Raw genomic sequence first — 25,085 nt, 5'->3', positions numbered from 1 at the left:
TAGATTCTTAATCAACTAAATTATAATAGTCTACTACTTTGAAACTATAATAAAACAATCATCTCATTACAAGAGTTACATTTCTCTTTGAAATTACTTTTCTTTTTTGGGCCTTGTGGGAAAAGCTGTTAAGAACTCTTCTGCAATTGTATAAATCTGTAATTTGGGTTTAGATATTGAGGCATTAGAAATGAATTCATCGTTTATAGATCATACATACCTTTAAAGATAGGCTCCTTATTTCCTAAAGCAAGTAAATTAATTTTTTTTCCACTGAATGCCTTTTATCAGCAGGGGATCTTTCTTCCCCCCTGAGCACTTGAATGAGTTCCCTTTTTCTTCTGAGTTAGGGTATTACCATTTTATGAATAAATGAAGACAGAGACTGGATGAACAGATGTAACACATAGAGTCAGAATCAGAACTTAGAACTCTCAAACTCTGAGTTAATGAAAAATTTTCCAATAATTGTCTTTGTTTAGGGAAAGGTGAGCTTGCAGCCTTCCAGCTCCAGATAGATCAAGGGTAGGACCTCTGGGAAGTTCTTTTCTGATTTGTATAGAAATTACCCAGAACCCGTTTCCTGACCGTAACCTGTTGATCTTCAAACATTTAAGAACCAAATGGTGTGCCCTAAGCACTCTGCTGTTATCAGGAGGGTGAATGGATATGTGTGTTGGTGTGTGGATGGAGAGAGGTGTAAACCAAAATTAAAATTCTAAGCCCTCCCCCCTCCCGCCGCCCCCCCCCCCCCCCCCCACCGCCCCCTTCCCAGGCAACCATCTGAAAGGACTAATTTCTCAACGAGGGCTCTTGTAAAATTTATCCTGAAAGACTGGTTGAGGCCATGAGGGGAAGTGAGGGTGGGATGCGCCCCATTCATTATATATCAACTAACGGACTAATTTCTCAACCAGGGCTCCTGCAAAATTTATCCTGAAAGACTGGTTCAGGCCATGAGGGGAAGTAAGGATGGGATGCACCCTATTATATATCAACATGGACTTTAAGTCTGATAAGAAACATTTTACAACCTATTCTCTCTGAACCTGCTGCCTGGAGACTTCATCTGTATAATAAAACTTTGGTCCCCACAAGCTCTTATCTTAACCCAGACATTCCTTTCTTTGATCTCAGGTCTTTAGACAAACTCAACCAATTGTCAACCAGAAAATGTTTAAATTTGCCTATAGCCTGAAAGGCCACCCCCTCCTTAGAGTTGTCCAGCCTTTCTGGACCAAACCAGTGTATTTCTTACATGTATTTGATTGATGTCTCATGCCTCCCTAAAATGTGTAAAACCAAGCTGGACGCCAACCACCTTGGGCACGTGCTCAGGACCTCCTGAGGGCTGTGTCACAGGCCGTGGTCACTCTTGTTTTGCTCAGAATAAATCTCTTCAAATATTTTACAGAGTTTGACTCTTTTCATCGACAGACGCTACACAAAATCCTCTCCTATGTAAGACTATCGGACGTCTACGTGATGCCCGTCATAACACTGGTGTGAAAAGCTGGACTGGGGGGTATATGTCTGCATGTAAGTGGAGGTGCCTAAGAGGATTTCTCTTCACAGCTCATTGAGCATAGCTGACTTGCTAGCTATGGTCTGACACTTTCTGATTTCAGATCTGCCCTGAAAACAATTACATGAATATGCCCCTGCTACTCAGTATACTATTAGGCTTGGAGTCTGAAGTAGACCTCCAAACCCCATCCAGTCAGGTAAGGGAGAGAAACGATAGCCCAACATTCCCTAGTGCTCATAATGTATTATTCCGTTATTTCACTTTTTAGCCCTTCTCTCACAGATAAGAAAAGACAAAGCTCTACTTCTTTAGGGTTCTTGGACGTAGACTCTCCACAGTTCATCTGGGGTTGTTCATCTCCACTTCTTTTTGTATCCCAGGGCAACTTTCCTGCAGTTTCCCTAATGAGAATATTTTCCGGATTAGGCATGGGGCGGCTTGCCCCGCCCCCTACTCTTCTCCCGGGACAGGAGCTGCTGCCAGCTACCTGGGGACGGCCAAAGTCAGGGGAGCGGGGAGAGGCGGCGTCACCTCCTCCAAGCTCCTCCAGCCCCATTCAATCTAGCTATTTGCACTCGGCTCTGGCTCTTTTCCTCCAGCTGCGGCTGTTCCAGAAGCGCCGGGCTGCCGGTCCTGGCCTCGGCAGGGGCCGTGCGGGACCGAGGGGTGGCAGCCGAGGCATGTGGGGCGGGTGGGTTGCGCGCGGCTGGCACGGCGCGGGGACCCAGCGAGCCAGGCGGAAAAGGGGGGCGGCGGCGTGTAGGGACCAAGCCCCGGAGGGACGGCGGGTGGGTAGCGGGCCCCAGGACGCCCGGCCAGGGGATTGGCCTCTGCGCCGCTGCTCAGGGCGCGTCCCTTGTCGCCTCTGGCGTCGACTCAAGCCTCCTCCTCCGAGCAGCCCTCAGTGGCGCCGCCTTGGTGCTCCGGGTCGAGCCCCGGGAGGGTTAGCCTGGGGACGGCAGGGGCGTGACCGGGGCGCGGAAGTAGGTGAGCAGCAGGGCGGCGCGCGGCGGTCAGGCCGGGACAGCAAGAGGGGCAGCGACATCTGCGGGCGGGCGGGAGGCGGACGCTTCCCGGGCGGAGCAGGGCCGTCCGGAGGACGCAGGCCGCGTCGAGGCTGAAGGGCCTCCCTGTCCGGGACGGTCAGCTGCCAAGTTCGGGCCCTTAGCGCGTGTCCCTGGGCCGCGGCTCGGAGCGGAAGCGTCGCCCCTGGCTGCGCGCTCATGCTGGTCCTAGCGCAGAAGACCCGGCGAGGTCCGCGAATTTTGGCTTAGGGTTTGTCAAGTCACCTCGAGCGACTGGGAGAGAACCTGGCTTTCCCACTAGGGACGGTGATCGCAGTCTCTTTCCTTTAGAAAGTTACTCCGATACTTTTGATCATCCGTCCATAGTAAGGAGGAAAAATAGGTGGTTTGTCCCCGGGTGAGGGAGTGTTGGAGGATCCCGTCCAGTGAGAAGAGCCAGTTTTAGCGGAGCAGCGCGTCCAGCCCGCTGACGCTTCAGCCTGGTAAAGGGTTAACTGCATCCTGCCGGTTCGGTTTACATGTAAATAGAGAGCAGCTGCTCCGCGCGGCCCCGGCTGGCTCTTTTAAGTTTTTGATTGGTTGCCAATGACATCACCGCCCGTGTTATAACACCGAGGACCCAGAGCAGCGTCGGACAAACCCTCCTTAAAGAGATGAGGCCACGCCCTCTTACCCGCCCCCTAGGCTGCCCATTGGTCGCGGGGCTCTGTGAGGTAGCGGTCGGCTTTCTCCGGATTCTTATTGGTCCAACCCGCCGTCGGTCGGCGGCGAGTCCGCCCCCTCAGAACCTTACATTTACAGTGTAGCAAAAGAGAAAGTAACTATGTTGCTGCTGGAGATCAATGAAGCTAAGTGAATGGGGGCTGAATGTGCGAGTCCATAGCTGAAGCGGAGCGCCAGATGGTGGAGGAATACACTTATTTATGAAGTAAGTGGAAGTCACTGCGACTACTCCTGAGAGCCCGAGACTGGAGGTGGAGGATTGTAAGGCGGTGCTTGTGTGAGTGTGTGTGTTTGTGTGTGTGTATGTGTGTGAGAGAGAGAGAGAGACAGAGACAGAAAGATAGAGATGCGATGCTGACGGAGGAGCTACAGCAGGTAGGGTTATAAGGTTCCGCTGTTGGCTCCTGCTGCCCTGTGCGTTTACTCTCTCTGCAGTCTACTTGGGTTTGGGGCGAAGAAAAAAATGAGGTTTGTTGGGAAGCTTTGCGGCAGTTTTAAATGCCCGGGGCTCGTTAGTGCGCTGTGTGCCGAAGATTGAAGGGGGGTTCTCTAACCACTTAATTTTCTCTCCAGCCCTTGCCTAGTGGTGGAAGGAAGAGGGGATAGCTCAGTATTTCTCTGGGAGATTTTCTGGGCCAGACTGGATGGTTTCACGGGCAGTATATACGCCCGACCCTCTGCTGCAGGGATGCAGATCTCTGTACACTTGGTGTGTGTGTGTGTGTGTGTGTGTGAGCCGTGAACTCTGTGTGGAGGTGGGAGTCCCAGCGTGTGTCTCTGTGAACACGCTTATGCGTCCCTCTCAAAAGAAACGGTCTGTTGATCCTGGACGTGTCCTACCGGGTAACACAATAGCAAAGACTTTCACCGCTTGGTCCAACCGGGAAACAGTTATAGCTTCTGGAATAGTACTCGCTCTTCAGAAAAAATACTACGCAAGGGAAGGGGGGTTGACTCCTTCGCTCCCATCCAAAAGTGGATGAGAGAAACCCGAGTCGTTGGAGATCTGCCGACGTGATGGGTGCGTGCCCCCGTGTGCGCGCGAGAGTGTGGATTCCGCCTGTGACACTTTGGTTCTGTGTCAGAGAATGGTGACGGTCGTGTGTAGACGGATGATAGATGGCATTTTTCCAGATAGCTCTTAAAGTTCGTTTAGGTGAGCGGCTCTTGGCGTGGGGTTTGGTGTCTTTGCTGTGTGCATGTCTAATAGAAGAAGAAGAGTTCGCAAGCCTGGGTTGTAGAGTGCTCCTGTGCCTACAGGAGGAAGGAGCCGTCTTTTTGCAGACACTCTTTGAAATCAGAGATAGATCCGGTGGGCAACAATTCACTGCCCCCTTCAACGAGTACAGGCTAATTGGGAGGTCCTCTTTACGGAATCAGTACTCTCGAAGGGGGGATATCTGTATGGGATTGAAACCTTATACAACGTGGCTGCCTCCCATTGAGAGAAGCTCTAGGATGCACAGTCTGTGCCAGCCAGGGAGATGAAGAGGGGAGGAGAGCCCAAGTTGTCCTTTCCAGGCAGGAATGAGGGTAGGGGTAGGTGAGAGAGCAAAGGGTGATGGATTTGCCGGGGTTGGGGTTTCCGGGTTTCCAGATCTGGCTCCATGGCTTGAGATTTCGTTTTAGGACACCAGTTAGTAGTGAAAAAGGGAAATGCAGATTAATTTATAAGAGGCCAAAAGACAACATGTGAGGTTTTAATATGACTATGTTGTGCTTTTCAAAGGACCCCAATAGAGAATGGAAGGCAAGAATAGCTCTAAGTTAAAGAGATTCACTTAAGGGGATTTGCAGAAAGTTGACATCCACCCTGATGTACATTTAGCTGCTGTACATTTCTGTGAACCATGCCAGTGCTCTTGGTTACCCCTTTGCCTTTGCAGCGAGTGAGGGAATTAAATGGCAAGCATGCAAGGGTGGACAAATGGGTCTTTCTCAGATGTTTGCAGTGTACTTCTGCCCAAGAGCTGAGGTTCAGAATAGATGCCTCCTAAGAGCCTCCCTTCTGTCTTCAGCTTTTCTAATTATTTGTGCTTATACCTTCTCTACAGCTGAACTTTTATGTAGGTCCAGGAAAGGTTGTTCATTAACATTTACAACATTACATCCAAATTTAACGTTAGACTTAGCAACCAAATTGATTGGGGCCCTCAGATTTGCATCCTCTTTGAATACATAAAAATGAATTTCAAGTTTTGATAGTGGTATGATAAAGGGCAATTAGGACGACTTTGCTCAGAGGGATGCAAAGGTCTTTCCTAGGAATTGGATGAGACTGCCTTTTGTGTCACGTGACTTTATTCTTTCTTTCCCCCTTCCCCTTCTTTACAGACTGTCTTGAGTTCTTCTTGAATTGCCAGTTTTCAGCCTCCTCATGCCTCCGTCTCCTTTAGACGACAGGGTAGTAGTGGCACTATCTAGGCCCGTCCGACCTCAGGATCTCAACCTTTGTTTAGACTCTGGCTACCTAGGCTCTGCCGCCCCAGGCAGTAACAGCCACCCTCCAGTCATCGCCACCACCGTTGTGTCCCTCAAGGCTGCGAATCTGACGTATATGCCCTCATCCAGCGGCTCTGCCCGCTCCCTGAATTGTGGATGCAGCAGTGCCAGCTGCTGCACTGTGGCAACCTACGACAAGGACAATCAGGCCCAAACCCAAGCCATTGCCGCTGGCACCACCACCACCGCCATCGGAACCTCTACCACCTGCCCTGCTAACCAGATGGTCAACAATAATGAGAATACAGGCTCTTTAAGTCCATCAAGTGGAGTGGGCAGCCCTGTGTCAGGGACCCCCAAGCAGCTGGCCAGCATCAAAATAATCTACCCCAATGACTTGGCAAAGAAGATGACCAAATGCAGCAAGAGTCACCTGCCGAGTCAGGGCCCTGTCATCATTGACTGCAGGCCCTTCATGGAGTACAACAAGAGTCACATCCAAGGAGCTGTCCACATTAACTGTGCCGATAAGATCAGCCGGCGGAGACTGCAGCAGGGCAAGATCACTGTCCTAGACTTGATTTCCTGTAGGGAAGGCAAGGACTCTTTCAAGAGGATCTTTTCCAAAGAAATTATAGTTTATGATGAGAATACCAATGAGCCAAGCCGAGTGATGCCCTCCCAGCCACTTCACATAGTCCTCGAGTCCCTGAAGAGAGAAGGCAAAGAACCTCTGGTGTTGAAAGGTAATGCCCCTGCTCCCTTCCCAAGCACGGTCCTGATTAGCCAGGTTCACTTTGGGTTTTCTCGTAGAAGTGACAGCATTCTCCTTACCCTGGCTACCAAAGACCAAAATAGACTTTATTCTTGTCTTCCCTTCTATGTTCTTTATTGTTTTGGTTTAGTAAGAAAAACCCAGCAGCACTGAACTGGAAGCCAGAAGATCTGGGTTCTACCCTTAATTCGGGTTCTAATTTGCATTGTGCAAGTCATTTCACCTCTCTGGGACTGTTTTCTCACCTTTCTAAAAAGGGGCTTTATACACACCAGATGGTATCTCAAGTCATGCCTGGTCTGCTAGCTCTATTCCAATCAATCACTAGTTGGAAAGTTATTGTCTCTGAGACTTAACCAATGTTGATGGAACAGAGGAAGGAGCAACTATGGTGAACTACAAGTAAACCTACAGGTACCAGTTCTTATTGTGGGAAATTCTTTCTCTTTCTCACCTTTCTGACCAGCTTGACTTTTATGTGGTTTATAAAGTGACCTTAAAGAAGGGCAGAGCTTCTTATTCTAAGGTCCCATAAAAAGTATAAGTTCACTAATTACATCCATTCCTCTGCCAAGGCTCCAAGGGAACAGAGATATTTTTATGAAACACTCCCCAACCCATTGTTATTTCTGGCCTCACCTGACAACAGTTGGCACCATGGCTCCTCCCAAGATGGAGTAATGGGTCACTCGCCCCAGTATACTGAATACAGAATAACTGAGATTAGTGGAACTGAGCTCCAGCAGAAGGAATATTCACCCACTCTTCTCGGAGCACCTTCCATACCGTGTTGCCTAACCTTTCCAAGTAGCCTGCATCCTGTGCCCAGCCTAGTTGCACCTCTTTGCACTCAGATACTGACTTTTGGGGCACTGTACATCACTCTCATTTGGCATCTTTTACCTGGTGGTGGTGGTGAGAGATAGTCATCTTTTCTCTTCTCTTCTCTTGTGCTTTGAGCTAAGGTACACAGTTTCTGGGTCACATCTCCAACCAGTCTCCTAAAGTGTGTTGACCAAAGGTGTTGCTGAGTTTGAACACATTGCATATTTAAATTGCAATAGGCCATGTGGGTGAGCAAGTTAGTTATTTTGTCTCTGTGGGACAGCTTTGCCATTCTCCTTCTTGTCTTCCCAGTGAGGCATTCTGCCTTTTGTTAAGCAGCATTCTGGGAACTATAGTTCTGAATTCCATTGACACAATCTCCTCTTCCCACTCTCCACTCTCCTCAAACTTGCCCTCATGGGGCTACACTACCACAAAGGCACATCTCTCCTTAGGGCTGGTGGGCTTTGCTGGGAAGGAGAACATGAAGGAATTGTACGTAGAGAGTTCCAGAAGCTTCTAGGCATTTCCTGGTGGTGGTGGTTGTGGTGGTGGGTTTTCTTGGGGTCACAAATATGTTCAGATTTCCTCCATATAGCTCTGTATTTTATTGTTTCTGTATTCTTGTTTGGTTGACTTTGAGTGATTCCCAGGATATTTACCCTACTATTGTCTTACCATAATCTTGATGTGTCTGGCCTCTTACAAATGAGAAAATCCTACCGAGGAATTTCCCATTTGTAATAGTTTGTCTTGGGGAGCAAAGAGGAGGATAGCCAAGGATCATGACGATCTCCTCTTTTCTCATGCAGAGCAGTTGTTCATGATAAAAAGCAAGTCTTTTGTGTCTTCATGATCTGAAGAGAGGAAACAACACGGATCAAGATGACCCTAGACCTCCCAATCACGGGGATGATTAGGAGGAGTTGCAGACCCTACTCTCTATTTTGGAGCGGGTGGAGTTGTGGATAGGGGTGACCCGTCAGTCATTGAGAAGTGAATCTCCTGGGTGCTACTTGTGAAAGTGAGGTTCCTCTCTCCCTTTCCTGTGGATGCAGCTGAGATTCTGGACAGCCTAGACTTGTTCCTCAGTGTCAGAGTAAGATTGCCTCAATGGGGCGGGGCAGGACACACTGCTGACCTCACCACTGGGCGCCCTGGGCAGCCACTGCGAGGGCTGGTCATTTCGAGTTGGTAAGACACTGCGGCGGTCGACTTGGAAGACGCTCTGGTGGTAGAGGTTAGATTATTTGTAGTTTTGGGGGCCTTTCCCTTATCTGGGAATTTCATTGAAAATATGTAGTTCAGGAGTGAAGGGGTCTATGTTCTGCTTTATAATTATCATTGTCATTTGGTATCTTTTGGGAGAATGGCCTAAAATTGGGACCAAGATGGAAAAGAAGGGAAAGGAATGGGTCACTATTAGAATGCCCTTCATTATCTTTTCAACTTGGTAAACCAGAGATTAATACCATAGCACCATTGTGGTGAAAGACGGGGTGGGCATTCCCCAAAGGCATGACCAGCAGACTTCTCCCAGATTCTTGAGTGGGAGTGGGTCAAGCAGACCATTCTGGTCTGGCTTCTCCTCTCAGATTTATTTGAATAATCCCCTCCCTTGGTGATAAGATTGTATTTCAGCAAGAATGGTAGTGGTACCATTTCGGAGGGAGTAATTTTTGCAGGGAAGTTGGTGGGAGGGGGGCATAGTTAGAACATAAGGAGGAAACTTCTAAAGGCTTGTTAGTTTATTTTCAGAGATTTCAGTACAATCTTGGGTAATTTATGGCTGGCCCATCTGATGCTCTGGTTTATGTTTGTAAACACTGGTTGCTACCCTCCCTGTCCAAGCTCCTTGTCCCCCTGTCTCCATGCCATACTCTCCATTTTTGGTGCTGTCTGTCAAGTAGAGCGGCTGCTAACTTGCCATTTTAGTAATGCTGTGTCAGGTTGGGAAGAAACCGATCAGAGGCATGGCAGCCCCTGGGATTAAGTTACTGTTCTAATTTACAGTGCCCTCCCTGTTGTGACCTATGTTAGAATCTATGTTTTAGTCTCATGTTCTGAAGAATAAATGGCATCAGACCTGTGCTTCTCTTCAACTTGGTGAAAATGATCCAAATGAATAAATATTTAGGGATTTGTGAGGTCTTTGAAGGAATTATATTGTTTTACTCAAAGCTGATTTTTAATCAACTAAAACTTGCTTTCTAGTCAAACTGAATAACAAAGCTAAACAATTCTAGACCATCCACAATGACAGCTATCGTTTTTGCTATTAAGTTTTTCAGGCTCTCTTTCTTTTCAGTAAAGCTGGGCCCAGGGAAATAATTTGTCATATACTTAGGTAGGAAGAAATAGTCAACTGCCCCTTTTTCTTAAAGACAGTATATGCCTTCAAAAATGTTATTATAAACATTTTCAAGCATATAGAAAAGCAGAAAAGTGTATAATGAACATCCATATACCTATCAACCAGATTAAACAATTATATTTTTCCTGTTTGCTTTCTCTTTTCTGTTGAAATATTTAAAAATATAATATAAATAACATTTTAATGTATTTAAGTATGTTTAATATGTAACTTAATGTTTCAAATTCAATGAAGCTGGAAATATTTTATAGTATACTATGAACAACATTTTCACGCGTAAACACTTGAGTGTCATGTACCCATTTTTAAGTGCTTTTCAACTTAGAATCCCTCTGTGACTGACTGGCAGTCAGGTCTACAGAGGAGCTTCCCTCCCTGGGAGTGGGAGGGCTCCAGGTGCCTCCTTGGTGTCTGTGTGTCCCCTTTCCTCCCTGGTATGTCAGGGCCCATGCCTGTACTTGCTCTATGCTGTTGTAAAACAAAGAATGACCAACTGCTACAATCTTTATAGGACTGCTCTGTACCAAAGGCCTTTACTGGGGAATGAGAGAAGAAGAGGGAAATGGTTTAAAAGGATGATCCATGGGGAGGATTTGATCATGCAGGCAGTTAGGCCTTTATACTATAAAACTTCATCACTCCTTAGAATTGAGCACCATAGATTGCACACTTTTCCCTAGTTGAAAAGAATTCTGAAATATACTCTTGTTGGCAATGTAGAGTTCTATGACAAAGTGGATGGCTAGGCTCAGAAATCAGAGACCTGTGAAAAATATTCTGTTTCTGCCCTTTTTTGGCGGGTGGGGTGGGGAAGGGAATAAAAGTCTCCCCTTTTCTCTCAGAGATGTTATGAGGATTTTTAAAAATATCTGAAATAAAGACGTATCTACATTCATAAACGTGCTGTTGTTATTCTGAGCCTCTGGTTAACATCCGAGGCTAAAATGTCAAACAGCCTTGTGGCAAATGATGGAGAAATCAAGGCAGAACTTTGGATCTAGTCAGCCTGAATTCTAGTCTTGGCTCCCCTCTAACTAGGTATGTGCCCTTGGGGAAGGAACTGAATCCTTCAGTTCCTTAGTTACCTCATTAACAAAAAGAGGATATAGCAATAGCTATCTCAAGGTGTTAGTTTCTGAAATAAATGAATTAATGTGTGTAAAGTGTTCAGAACTTTACACACATACATGGTAAGCACTCCATAAATATGGTAGAATGTTGTTATTGATATTGATTGAAAGGAAATGATAGTGCCAGTAAAAAGGCAAAGTTTGTTTCTAAGGAGTACAAAAATAACAAGCAAGGTATAGTAGAATGTGTGTGTTGCTATGGCCTAAAAATAACTTGGTGACCGTTAACTAATTTAAGTAGCATAGAGTTGGAGTGCCAAGTAATTGCAAAAACACATTGAGCCAGGAGGCTGGAGTAATTTGGGTATATCCAGAATTATTTGTTTTAGGGAAATTTGTAAAAACATAATAATTGTCCAACTAATGTCCCATAACAAAAGCATAAAACTTTTTAGCTTTGCTTTTTGTTGCCTCCCATCATCTCATCGGGAGGATTTATTTTTGGAATAAGGATTGCGGACTGACTATAAAAGGGGAGGTGGAAGGAGGGGTGCACTGGTTCCTGAGTCTGGGGTTGTGATGAGTTGGAATGTGAAGGAAAAAGGAGGGAAGGAGTTGAATGGCCTGCTCCTGTCTTTCAGGAAGTCCTGAAACTTCTTTTTGAACTGCTGCACAGTTAGTTGGCTGTCCTGTCTCTGAGCTTTTGGGTACACTCTCCTGCTTCCTAATTTAAGTGTAGGTGAACAGGTAATAGAAATGAACTCTCTCTCCCAGCCACGTTCTTGCTTCATCTGTTCCTCATTCATGATGTGCTCAGCAGAGTGAAATTTTGCTCACTTACACCTGGGTTCAAATCTAGGCTTTCCATTGACCAACTGTATGCCTTTAAGCAAATCAGGGGATCTTTCAGAGGCCTGGTTTTCTTCATTGTAAAACAGGGACAGCTCCAGCATCCTAGGATGAAACTAGGTGATATAAAGTACCTGGCATTTGATGGCTGTCAGTAAATCAAGCCTCTGGACCCTGCTCTCCTACTCTCATGCCCTAATGTAAGAACCTCTTACATTGCAGGGGCAGGGGTGTTGGGGAGGATGGGCAAGTCGTTCTAAGCACAGTACTGTGGGAGCCTGTTAAGTATGAATACTCTTGCCCTTACCAATTCAGAACAGTTAACTTAATCATCCAGCTTGTCATGGACGAGTTCAAGAAACTCCTCTCCTGGCAATAGTAGATATGATTTCACATTAGAAAAAGCAAAGTAGGGGAAGGAACCTGAATAGGTAAAGCACTTTGCCTATTTCTGTTTTCAAAACATGTTTGTATAGGAGAATGGAGAAGGGAGAATGGTGAATATATACACTTTTCTACTTGGTCCTTTGGGCAAACCCATCTGAAGGTCTGAAAAATTACAGGAGCAGAAAAACTTTCCGTCACATACTCCTGGTGCATCCACCCTCAGGGACTAAGTGAGAGCTTTTGACCAGTAGCAGAAATCTAGTTCCTTAAACCCTGCATTATCAGAAGCCAGAACCTCCAAGCCCTAGCATTGCTAAAGAGCAGTTTGGGCATGAATGTGTGATATATCGGAGTGCTTAGGCAGTTTAATCCAAGTTCCTTGAAAAAGATAGACTACATACTAAGGAGAGAAATTCTAGTTCCAGGAGAGGTCATCTCACCTTTTTGGAACCAAAGAATCCCAGCTTTGAGAAGAGCAAGGAAGTTTAGAGGGCCCCTAATCCAGTAGTTTTCACTGCAGGCTGTTCATTGATATCACCTGAAGGCGATTTAGAACCTATGATGCCCAGTTCCTGCATCCAGAGAGCCTGATCAAATTGGTCTGGGGTGCAGCCTACACATCAAGATTTTTTAAAGCTCCCAAAGTGATTCTAACAGGCAGCAAAGTTTGAGAACCACTGGTCTAGTCCAGTATTCTCATTATGCCACTACAGGAAAGCGGCCTGTCTAAGGTCACATGCGTGATTAATTTTAGAGATTTGGTCCTTAATGTTAAAGTAGGTCTTGCCAGGTTCAACAGATTCAATAGATATCAACAGACTGAGGTATTTGTATTTATTATTATTTAATAACAACAGAGTCTAATATATAGCATAAAATATAAGCTTTTTGAGTACTGATGCCTTTCTTCTTGAATTTTGAGATTTCACTTCAGAACTAAAAAGACCAAAGTCTGAGGACTTTCAAAACCAGCAGTTCATGGTCTATATGTTTACCTGGATATTAGAATATGAGCCAAATATTAATGTTGATTTAATCTCTTCATCTAGGGAACCTAGTGGTTTAAGCTGTTAACCTAGTGGTTTAAGCCGTTAACAGCTATCAAAACAGGTATCAAAGAGGCCCAACCATCTTACGTTTCTAGGGACTTTTTGATAGGTGGTCTCCACAGCTGTACAAACTTGTGGGTAGAGGAGATTCATTTGTTTGTTCAATAAATATTGTTGAATGCCTTTGGTGTGCTAGGCACTAATCTGCAGGCTGGGGAATCTGCATCACAATGCTTATTCAAATGCAAGAAAGACAACATATATGCATGGGACCAATCTTCTAGATCCTTTCCATCTTGGAAATTGTGTTCGTGTTTGTATTCTTCATCCTCTTCTGCCACACAATCTCATTTAGGGAGTGTTTCATCTTCAGGAAATTTTGTTCTCCTGTGAAGCACTTGTTTCTACTTTTTTTTTCTTTTTCTTTTTTAAGAAATAGCTGGCTGGGCATGGTGGCTCACGCCTGTAATCCCAGCACTTTGGGAGGCTGAGGCAGATGGATCACGAGGTCAAGAGATTGAGACCATCCTGGCCAACATGGTGAAACCCCATCTCTACTAAAAACACAAAAATTAGCTGGGCGTGGTGGTGCACGCCTGTAGTCCCAGCTACTCAGGAGGCTGAGGCAGGAGAATCACTTGAACCCTGAAGGCAGAGGTCGGAGTGAGCCGAGATTGCGCCACTGCACTCCAGCCTGGAGACAGAGTGAGACTCCGTCTCATTAAAAAAAAAAAAAGAAAGAAAGAAATAGCCTGGACTTTTCTAAATATGTCATGGACCAATATGATTTCTTTCCAATATCTTGACCCGAAAAGAAATGATTTGTTGGTTTTTAACAAAAAAATAAATATATATGCCCTCTGTGCCTCAAAAGCTCAGGGCTGACAAGTCTCCTCTGTGTGGGAGAGTGAAACTTTGTCATTTGGACCCCCCCCCCAATTTTGTACATGTTGATGATAGGAATAAGGGCTTCGTTTATTTTCGCTGCATGCTCTCTATGGAAAGAGGATGTGCTAAGCAAACAAGCATTGTAAACAATATTTCAGAGGCAAGGTTTTGGCCTGCTTAAAAAAAAAATGTTTGCAAGTACGATTAAAAACCAGTATAAGGGACAGGGGTGGGATGAAAACATGTCTCTAAGATTTCAAAGCTTGCATTATTTCCCCTAAATCCCCTTCAAGGAAGATTTGAATCCCTCTTCAACAAATTTTCATTGATTATGTTTCTATTATATATACTGTAGACTCTATATTCACGAGTGTAATCATACTAATTCAGAAAAATATAGGAAGAGAAAATGAGTATGACCTGTAGCCTGAATTTCATTATAAAAGATTTAAAAATATACATTTTATATTAAAATTGATGTAATCTTTTAATTATGAAGTCTTCGATTCTTTAGGTGTTTTCATCCATAACCCAAGAGTGAGATCTTGGCTTCAGTTTTTTCCAGGTTATGTCTACATCATCTATTATTACTTAAAAGTTGGAGTTACATATAGATACATAGATATAGAGAGAGATACGGATATATGTAATTTTTTTTCATTCCAGTCCCCCACCGAAGCAAGACCCATATTTTATGTAACTTAAAAGTAAAGAAAAGAAACCTTAAGCATATGTTTTTGGATAAGGAAATGAGCTGTGCAGGCCTAGTACTTTCATATAAGATAAAGGCTATTACCCTACACTCTGTCTCTGGCAAAGGAGAGAATCACTTACAGAAAGAAAAGGATTTGTGGATGCATCAAATTATCTGCATTGCCCTTAACGTTTTATGTGTGGTAAAGGCCTACTCAGGCCACCGTCCCCAACCCTGGCCCCCTGACTTGAATTTCATAGAACACAAAACAAGCGCAACTCTTCCTGAGTGCTTCCGCAACAGGATTTTGCTTTCTTGCCTTACCACTTCAGAATGGACCACCGTCAGGCATCTGTTGTCCATTGCACACATCAAGTAAACAGATTAAACTGCCTGAGCCAGGGGGTTCGCATCAGGCCTGTCCTCCCTTTGAGGAGCTTAAACCTCTCGTGTTATAATGCGAACTCGACTGATCCTATTTTGTGTCCTGAGGTAAGGAGGCAGTCACCATTTTGCATCAGAACATCACTATCCGGTTCTTTAATATCTCATATTTATTTTATGGAAGAAATAATCTCACATTCTTTGTATCACATCCCTGAGCTTCACTACCATTGAGCTAAATATTACCAGCTGTTGCTACTGGCAAGAGAGAAGCAAAAAACAAATTTAATGGAGAAAGAGGAGGGGTGGGGAAGTAGACAGAAAAGAATAACATGAGGGTAGAGGGTCTGAGGGTGACAGCAACATATCTTCTAGCTCCCAGACCTGAGTTCTGAGCTCCAGTATTGAAGACTGTGAGTCATTTTCTTCAATCATTACAGTGTTTCTTCCTGTCTTAATAAGACTAGACACAAACTTCTAAGAGGGCCTTCCCTGAAGAGATAGAGGGGACATTTTCTATTGTTTCTTTTAATTTCTATTTTTATTAAAATGCTATGTTTTTATGATAAGACTTTAAAGGAATGGGTCTTATGGTTCTCATGAGGTGATATTTTAATCTGCCAGCAGAACATCAGTTAATCACATAGAACTACTCTGGCTCTGACCAACCTGTCATCCCTGAAATTAGAAAATTATTTTCCAGATAGTTTGGAAGGAAAAAAAGCTAAAAGCTTTTGAATGCTTTCTAGATGCTGGGCATTGGGCTGTCATATGTGTGTCTTATTTAGTTCTCAGAGGAGCTTTGTGAACGTCATTTTATATCCTGACTTTTATAGCTAAGGAATCTGAGGAACAGACTAAATATTTTCTCCCTTGTTATTAACTAGTGAATGAGAGAATAAGAATTGAAATCTAGTTCTTACGATTTCAAAGCCCAAGTTCTTTTCAGGCTGGCCATATCTATTTGCAAGTCTCATTCCTTATGGTGGCTTTAGTTGTGCTTTACCTCTGTGGTGCCTTAGTTATAATGCCATCTTCCTTTCCCCATTTTTCTTGTATATCTTCAAATAAAAATTCCAGTGCTAAGGTGAGTAGCCTATTCTGTGTCCTTAGAGTAGACTGGCTTGCCAGTAACCTTGCCTCAAATTATATCCCAGCTTTTGGATACTTTAAATTTTGGTCATGACAGTTTTTTAAGGAATAACAATTTGAGCAAAACAAACTTTTGAAAACTGTGATAATTCTAACATATATGAAGTATTTCTTACATGCCAGACTCTATGCTACAAGTATTATGTCTCATGATCGCATTCCAATTTACACACGAGGGACTGAAACTCGGAGAGGTTCAGGCACTTGTCCAGAGTTACTCAGCTGGTGCCTAGTGGATCCTGGGTGTAGCTCTGGTATACTTCTGCTCAGTGTGCTTTTGATATCTGGAACCTTAGAATTCATTCTCCTAGTAGCCTGTGGATAGAAGGATGATATTTCCTGCTTTTGCACACATTAATAAACCCACTTTCTAGAGTAGGAAGTAGATGAGTAAAGGTAAAGAAAAGTACAAGTACAAAGTTAGGTATAATGAACAAGAAAGAATCTGTGATGAGTATGATGACTACATCCTAAAGACTCTAATGCCAAAGGTATTTGATTGTTTATGCTTTATATTCATTATCTGTCCTATTAGTGTGGATGATAATGAAAACTATAGATTGTTTTCCCTCAAGTATGTGAAGAAAGAATCTCTAGTAGGTTATGATTGCCCTTTGGGAAGGTTATCAGGGATAAGTGAACAGATCCTATCAAACCATTTACTGTCTAGTTTCTCTCCTCTCCTTTCCTAATCTTTCTTATCTCTGTTCTTTCCTTCTACAGTCTAAGCCTACAAATATAGCTCAGGTAATCTGGGGGTGTGGCAAGGACAGACCCTGGGAAAAATAATAATGAACACATTTGAAGGACAGCAGGATGGACTCCTTGGAATCCTGTGTTAGGGGCAGCATTCATAGAGGCAGAATCCGTCTTCTGACAGAGCACCCAGCTTCACACAGTGAAAGTATGTGACTGTCCTCTCAGATATCAACTATAAAGTTTCGTCTCTAAGTTCATTTTATGCTGCTAAAACAGAATACCTGAGATTGAGTAATTTAGAAACAACCATAGGTTATTTGGCTTATGGTTCTGGAAGCTGTGAAGTACAAGAGCAGTGTGCCAACATCTGGCAAGAGTCAGCCCATGGTGGAGGGCATCACATGATGAGCAAATGTGCAAGAGAGTGAGAAAATGGAGGCTAAGAGTTCATCCGTTTTATTAGGACCCACCCCTGTGATAACCCACTCCATGGGATGGCCATGCAATTATGGTCTTAATCCACTCTTGAGGGTAGAGCCCTCATGACCTAATCACCTCTTAAAGGTCCCATCTTTTAATACTGCTACAGTGACATTAAGTTTCCAATACATGAACTTTGGCGGACATATTCAAACCATAGCAGTAAGGTCACCCGAAACACTCAGGTCCTCCAGTGAGAGGGGAAGGGAGGGAGACATGGGTGATCAAGATGGTAGAATTAATGAATGGAGAACAAAATTTAAAAATCTGAGCATTTTTTATTCTGAAATATAAAAGTAATCAATTTTAAGAAAGCTTAAAATAAATTCAAGGAGATTAACTTCATTGATAATAAGTTCTCACATTTACATGGCAAGGTGAGTTTTCTGAACCACAACCACCCCAGGATGACTTTACAAATGCTGAAAAACCACAGAATTATAGTCCATTGCACAGCAAGCATTCACTTACTCTATGTTGAATTAAAAAAAGAAAGGAAGGACATTTTTCAAGGAACATGGTGTCACAGAATAGTGAGAGATGTTATCAAGCATTTGATCTAACCATCCCATTTTACAGACATAGAAACTGATTACTTATCCAAGAGGATATAAATAGCTAGTAGCAGTACTGGCATAGGATTCATGTTTCCTAACTGTCATGTCACCCTAACTGTTTAGGGTGTTTAAAAGCCCAACCAGTATATAATCCTTTGGATTAGTATCTGAGTTGTTGTTAAATAAGCAAATCTTGTGGGTTCAAGTATTCAGCCAGGTAATTCCATAATTTTTTCTCATTACCTTTCTTAGGAGCATACTTAGTGACTGATCGAATGAGCCACCTGATGCTCCCTTATATTTGTATTCAGTCTTCCTATAAGGAGTTTATGTATTTTCTTGCGAAGGGAGTATAATTTGGAGGTTAAGAGCACAGATTCTGGAACCAGGCTGCTGAGTTTGAATTCTGATTTTGCCAATTATTATAATTTTGAACTTGGACAAATTCACTTTTCTGTGCCTCTGTTTGCTTGTCTATAAAATGGGGAGGGTAATGGCTCTTTTCTCACGGGCTCATTTGAGAATTAGATAACATATGTAGAAGCGCTTTGAAAAATAACTAATGCATACTAGCTAACATTTATTAAAAATCAACCATAATTATAATATTGAATCTCTACAATAATAATTCATAATCTGCTTATAGTCAACTGATATATGAGTGGTATAGTTTAGTAAAATGCTTTGATGCCAGCACTAATGCAATACAAGTAGGAAATACTTTTCTGATGCTTGGTAGATCTTTTTGTTTAAAAGTTTGGAAAAACCCAGTGTTTCTTGTGGGGTGGATAGATAACTACATAGGGTTTTTTTTTTCCTGAAATAGTACTGTGCTGAAAAATTATATGCTATTTCTATGTAAGGAAATCTTATAAAAGTCTTAGCAGAAGCACTTTATGTATACTTATTGTTAAGATATTAAGAACATTTTAGAAAGGAAAACATAATATTACTAATCCCGCCCTGACTGGCCTAGTTTCATTTTTACGTTTCTTTTTGTTCTCTACCCATATATGTGCATGTTTTTCAGGGTTTCTCACATAGAAACTGAAATTCATTTTCACTTTATATTGCATGTACTTTTGCTTCCTGTGTTGTCATCATAGATTTTCTTCTTTAATGCTGTAACCTGTCTTATTACCACATTTTACTTACTTGCCTATTAATATAAATTAAGATTGTTTCCAAGGTTTTGATATGACAAGAGAAACCTCTCAAGGGAAACCCTTGTTTGGAATTTTCTCCACCTTCCCACCTGCACTCCCCATTTAGAGAAATGGGTACTAGCTGCCATTTTGGGTGCTAGGTGCCAGTTTGATTTTATTTTTCCCCCCAATTCTCTTTCACTTTTTAACTTCTGCTTTTCTTTCCTGAATGTAAGATCCAACTACCTATCAAAGTTGTGAGTTTTTACGGACATCTTTATCCTTGACCACAGGTCTTGAAACTGATGCTGAATGTGTGTGTTTACCACATGTCCTGTAAGACACATATTGCAGATCTTGGACCTCTTTGGTGGATAGAGTGAGGACATGTGGAAGCACCACTCAGCGCTATTAAAAATCAGAAGCTATTGTGGAAGCGAATGATCTGGCAAGGCTAACAATGGCTCCTTATTTCATAAATATGAGTCACTTCCAGTTTTACACTGTAGATAAAACACTCTGAAAGGGACAATAAAAACAGCAAGAGGTAGACTTAGTGAGACGCTGAGTAGATGTGTTTGTGTCTCCCTCCCTCCCTCCCAACTTTTCTAAATCCTGAGGTTTTAGTGCAGTGCTGAAGTCTTCTAGGGGCTTAAGCAAACACAGGCAGCAAAAACACATCAGAACGGAAAGATAATTCCCATTAGTTCTTTTTGCCAAATTGAGGTAAAGTGCCCTTTAAATAGGAGATAATTCTTTGACAGATAATTAGCTTGTCTTCCTTGATAAAATATGTGAATTGGTTGAGTTTATTATAATTAATTTTGCATAAAATCTATTCATGTACACTTACTAGGTGAATCTCTTCATTCCTACCTTGAGGATGGCTAGAAAACCCCATTTCTGCTCCAGTGAGAATAGAAAGAACTGGATGAATGCTGTGGTTATGGAGTCCAGGAAGCCCTCTCTTCCAAAGATTGGGAGGAGCTGAATGTGGGATATCATTATTAAAAGACACAGAGACTTCATATTAATATATGCATTTATTAAAACAAACTTTGAGAACACTTTTAGGCCTGAGAATGAGATGCTACAAAGTTGCCTAAATAATTACCTTGAAATCAATCTCTTGCTAGTGACATTCTTCTGGCTTCCCAATGCAGAGCTTTTTCCAGGGAGTGGAGTGAGTGATTGGCTGGGTGCAGCTAGCTGTTGGCTGGGCGGTGGCTGTGGGAGGTAGCCTGAGAGGGCACGGAACAGTTGCTCAATGACTCAATGAGTCAAAGCTCCTCTCTGCAGTTTTTCTTCCCCCTACTCCTTAAGCCATTCTGAGCTCCTTCAGGCATCCTCATGTATCTGTGCACTGCTTTTGGGGTGTCTTTTCTCATTCAAAGCTATTGTCATGGCTACTTGATTTGGCTCATATTAAAACATGCACTGGGAGATGTGGGAGTGCTGAAATAAAAGAGCATGCTGTAGTTAATCGATCAGAGAGCCTCTCTTTTCCAAGTTGAAGTGCTTCTTTTCCTGAAAAGAGAGTGGCTATTTGATGTTCCATGGGAGCTGAATGACTTCCTGGTGTAGTGTGGCTTATAGCACCTCAGAATTTAGTCATTGGTCACTACCTCTCCACATGCATGCATGCACATTCACCTGCAAACAAATGCACATTTTAGTTAACATTTGTAGAATGGGAACAATTATGACACTGAGCATTAACTCATTTAATGGGGATAGCAGTAGTATTAAATCTATCTGCGGTGTCCAATATAGTAGCCTTGCTGCAAGCCAAACGTGGCCATTGAGCACTTGAAATGGGGCCAGTCCAAACGGAGATGTGCTGTAGGTGTAAAATATATACTAGATTTCAAGACTTTATATAGAAAATAATGTAAAATATTTCATTAGTAATTGTTTTAATATTGACTCTTGAAATAATATTTGCACATGTTAAGAAAAATATATTAGCGATATTTTACCTGTTTGTTTTTACTTTCTTGAATGCAGCTACTAGAAAAAAAATTGTTATTATAGTAGCCTGAATTCCATGTCTATCAAATGTTGCCAATCTCAATATGGTAATAACAATATTATTATCCCCACTTTTTAGATGAGGCAATTGAGGCTGAGAGAGGTTAGGTGAGTTGCCCAAAGTCTCACAACAGAATGCCAAATTCAGACCTGCCTGACTCCAGAGCCCACACTCTTCATCACTAAGAAACTGTTGTATAATAGAGAATTTGTCTAGCCGTTGTCCTCAGTTCCTGGGAAATAATTTCTAAACCCTTGGAACTCCCCGAGTGTTAGGAGTGTCTTTGTTATGCATGATGAGCCCCTTGGATCACACCTGTGTTTATGCTAATGCAATGACTCAGGATAAGAGTTTGTCATCAGAAAGACATCCGCATGATTAGAAGGTCAGGGCTTTGTATTGGTTCATCTTCTTCAGCAGAGGAGAGTAGGACTGAAGATTGAGTTCAATCACAAGGCCAATAATTTAATTAATTATACCTAAGTAATGGAACCCCAATAAAAACTCTGGACACCAAAGCTCAGTTAAACTTCCTAGTGAACACATTGCTGTGTCAGCAAGGTAATGTGTCCTGATCCCACAGGGAGAGGGCCTAGAAGTCCCATATGCAGGACTCTCCCAGATATTGCCCTGTATGTGTCATCATCTGGATCTTCCTGATTTGTAGCTTTTATAATAACTATCATCATAAAGATAGGGCTGCATTCTGTGAGTCATTCTAGTGAATTATCAAGCCTGAAGCATTGTAGAAGCCACAGAATTTATAACCAGCTGGTTAGAAGTGTGGGTGGCCTGGGAACCCCTGAACCTGTGGCTGGCATCTGGAAGTGAAGGCATTCTTATTTGAGACTGTGGCCTTAACTTGTGGAGTCTGCACTGACTCTGCTTAGTCAGTTTCAGAATTATATTGCAGTATTGCAAGAATAGACTGCCTTTTATTTGGATGTATGTATTAGGAGAACAGCAGCTGAGAGAGCTAAGTGCTGCAGCTTAACTTGCTTATCTCTGTAACACCATTTCCTTGGTGACAATGGCCATTTGCATTCTAGACTTGGAAAATGACTCAGTCTTTGAGCAACTGCTTTTGACCACTAGGATCAGTTGGGAGGCAGGCAGGCCTCTGAGACCTTCATACTCAAAATCCTTCAGGCTGTAATCTCTGGGACCTATTTCATCTCCCAGTTAGCATCATGTTAGTGGTGGTGACAAACATATGTGTTGGCCCTTCTTTGGTACCAGGGATTCTTAAATATTGGTTTTGGGATTGAGAGTTTCATGGGAAGCTGACACAGGGTGATACTATGGGTAAGGAGTATTTCGATTTTTTGTTGTGTTTTTTAATCATTTGCCTTGTCTGGAATTATGCTTTTGTGGTATGTCCTATTACATTTCATAAACAAGGTATTTAGTTCAATTGTTGCTTTTTCTTTTGGGGCTTTTGTTTGGATTTTTAAGCCAAAATCCATGTGTTTTATTTATTTTGGTTTAGTTTCTTCATCCCTGCTTAAAATAGACACTGTCTCTTGTCTGTGGTCCTGGTAACCACTACTCTTCTGTTTCCTGCTCAGGCCTGGCCCATGTTCTGCAAGGCCCTCTTAGGTCACCAGCTCCTAGAAAGTTGACTCCTATGAGTACCTCTTGGGGCCACCTTAGAATGCAGATTTCTAAGAAAAGTCCAACATAAACTCTGCAGTTATTGGGAGGAAAGTTTCCTTCACCAGGGGAAACCAGGAATAAAACAAGATTTTGGAATGTATAAAAGAGGCCTCTTTCAAAAACAAATCAATATGACTTGTTTTTTTCTAACATGGGCCAGCCCTGGGCACTTTTCATCTGTCACCACACCAGGCCTGCTCTTCAGAGGTGTTCAGCTTTAAGACTAGCGACAGTTCACACCAGATAACTATGAGGCAGTGTTCTCTGCCACTCAATGACTGTGGAAGTCTCAGTTCCAGTTTCTGAGAGGGGGAGAGCAAATTCATCAGAACCAACTGAAGAGGTACAGAACATGAGGCATTCACTTCTCACACAGTCCCTGAGCATCTCACCTTCCAGAATACCAGAGGCTTCAAGGCCCTTTTTGTACCTTTCAAGAGCATTATAGCGTGCTATTACTCTTTGAGAGATCTAGGGCTGTAACAGCCCTTATTTTTAAAAAAGAGAGAACTGTGTTTGAAGAAATAGCTCTTATGATATGATTGTGTGGTTTCACATGGTCTTAAGGTCAAGTAACTTGCCCAAAGGTGCACAGTTATTAAGAGGGATAAGAGGAACCCCAAATTACTGATTTCAGATCCAGTGTTGTAGCCCTTCAAAAGGAGATAGAAGAAACAGGGCCACCTGGGGGTGGTGAAGATACTGCCAGAATTATGTTACTGCTTACCACATCTAAGTGAGAGGGTCAGCAAGCTCTTGAGAGGGCCCACCTAGATCTTAGCTTGTGTATACCCTATACTGAGCACTGTGCCCCCATTTCATATTTAGTGCTTAATAAATGTATATTAAACTGAATCGAGGGCCCCTCCTGCTGCTCAGTGACATCCCTCAGGGTGAGTTTCCCTCCTGAGCCTTCTTTTCTCTTTCATGACTACCTTCCATCCATCTCTACCATTCATCACTCACATAGAATGTCCAAGAAGTAGGGGCGAAGAGAGAGGAGAAGGGGTAAGAGGCCACCAAGTGTGATTTGGGTTTAATCTCAGCCCTCCCTGGAAGGTGCCCATTTGTCACACTTAAGGGTGGCCCAGCACCCCTGTAAATTGCCTCTTCCTCATAAGTCTAGTCAGCCCTCCTTCCCAGCCTTGGAATGCCAGGATTTCTAAATCCTTGTGCTGAATTCACCTGGCCAGTCCTGCACCCGACTATGTGAGTTACAGCTAGATGGCATTGTTCAGATCAATTTTCAGTGTGTTCTGAAAATGTTTCTTCTGCCAGTCCTGTCCCTGAATTTCCCTAATGTTCCTTCCTCCTTTCCCTCATTAGATTTCTCTTTGGGGACTATTTTTTCAATCAAATCTGGCAAATCCATAGCATAATGCTGAACAGCATATAATAGATGCTTTACAATAAACTGGTCCTATCTCATCTCATTCCAATGTTCACTGAATCTAAAAATAATTAATGAGCACTTACTATATACAATTCAGATGCTAAACAGTGAATACTTAGAATTTCTATTAATAACTACAATGTAGTAGCTGATTTAATTCTTGCAATAACTATTGTTGCCTGTTAGTACTATTATTAGCTCCATTTCACGGTACAAAGAGGTTAAACAGCTTTGTCAATATCATACTGGAAAGTTGTGGAGACAGTCTGGCCCTAGTGCACCAAACCATTATGCTCTATTTCCTCTAAGACAAAGAATATCTTGACTTTCTTGGGGTCCAAATTTTAATAAGAACAATAAACAGGGAAGAAATAAATAGGTAACTTCAGATAGTGATAAGTCTTCTGAAGACAATGAAACTCTTAAAAACTTCATGATATGATAGAAGAGATTTGGAAGGGTAGCTGTATATTGAATGTCAGGGAAGACTTTTCTGAGAACACATTTGGTCTGAGGTCTGAATCACCTACATGAGTCTAAAGAAAAATAAATTTTTATCCTACCATACTTTCAGAACACTTCTGTGGATTTTTCCCCCCACACACAGAGCAGTCTTCCAGCAGACACTAGCAGAATATCTTGCAACTTAATTTTGACTCTACCTGGTGTTAGCCTCAGACCCCACAAGTTGAGGGCTTAGTCCTACAAGATTACCCCACCTTCCCCGCACTGGTTATAAATCAGTATTTCTGCAGCCCCCTCCCTGGGTCCCATTAATTTTCTAGGACAGTTCGCAGAACTCAGGGAAATGTATTTACACATTTATTATAAAAGATATTACAAAGAATATAGATGGACAGTCAGATGAAGGAGATGGATGGGGTTTATGGAGGCTTCATTACATAGGCATGATTAATTACATCATTGGTCATTGGTGATCAACTCAACCTTCAGTCCC

General features: G+C 42.8%; 1 protein-coding gene across 1 annotated transcript in view; it reads left to right on the top strand.

Annotated features, from left to right (window-relative positions):
- Positions 1-3,309: 3,309 nt before the first annotated feature.
- DUSP10 (dual specificity phosphatase 10) overlaps positions 3,310-25,085 on the top strand; it is a 40,579-nt gene continuing 18,803 nt past the window's right edge. Inside the window, exons 1-2 of the mRNA XM_032136862.2 lie at positions 3,310-3,481; positions 5,611-6,464. Of these exons, the coding sequence (XP_031992753.1) occupies positions 5,654-6,464 (811 nt within the window). The 5' untranslated portion in view covers positions 3,310-3,481; positions 5,611-5,653. The remainder of the gene's footprint in view (positions 3,482-5,610; positions 6,465-25,085) is intronic.

This window comes from Hylobates moloch, unplaced genomic scaffold (genome assembly GCF_009828535.3).
Source record: "Hylobates moloch isolate HMO894 unplaced genomic scaffold, HMol_V3 SCAFFOLD_18, whole genome shotgun sequence".
NCBI lineage: Eukaryota > Metazoa > Chordata > Mammalia > Primates > Hylobatidae > Hylobates > Hylobates moloch.
The sequence above is the reverse complement of the archived record's forward strand: the minus strand, read 5'-3'. Positions and strand labels throughout refer to the sequence as shown.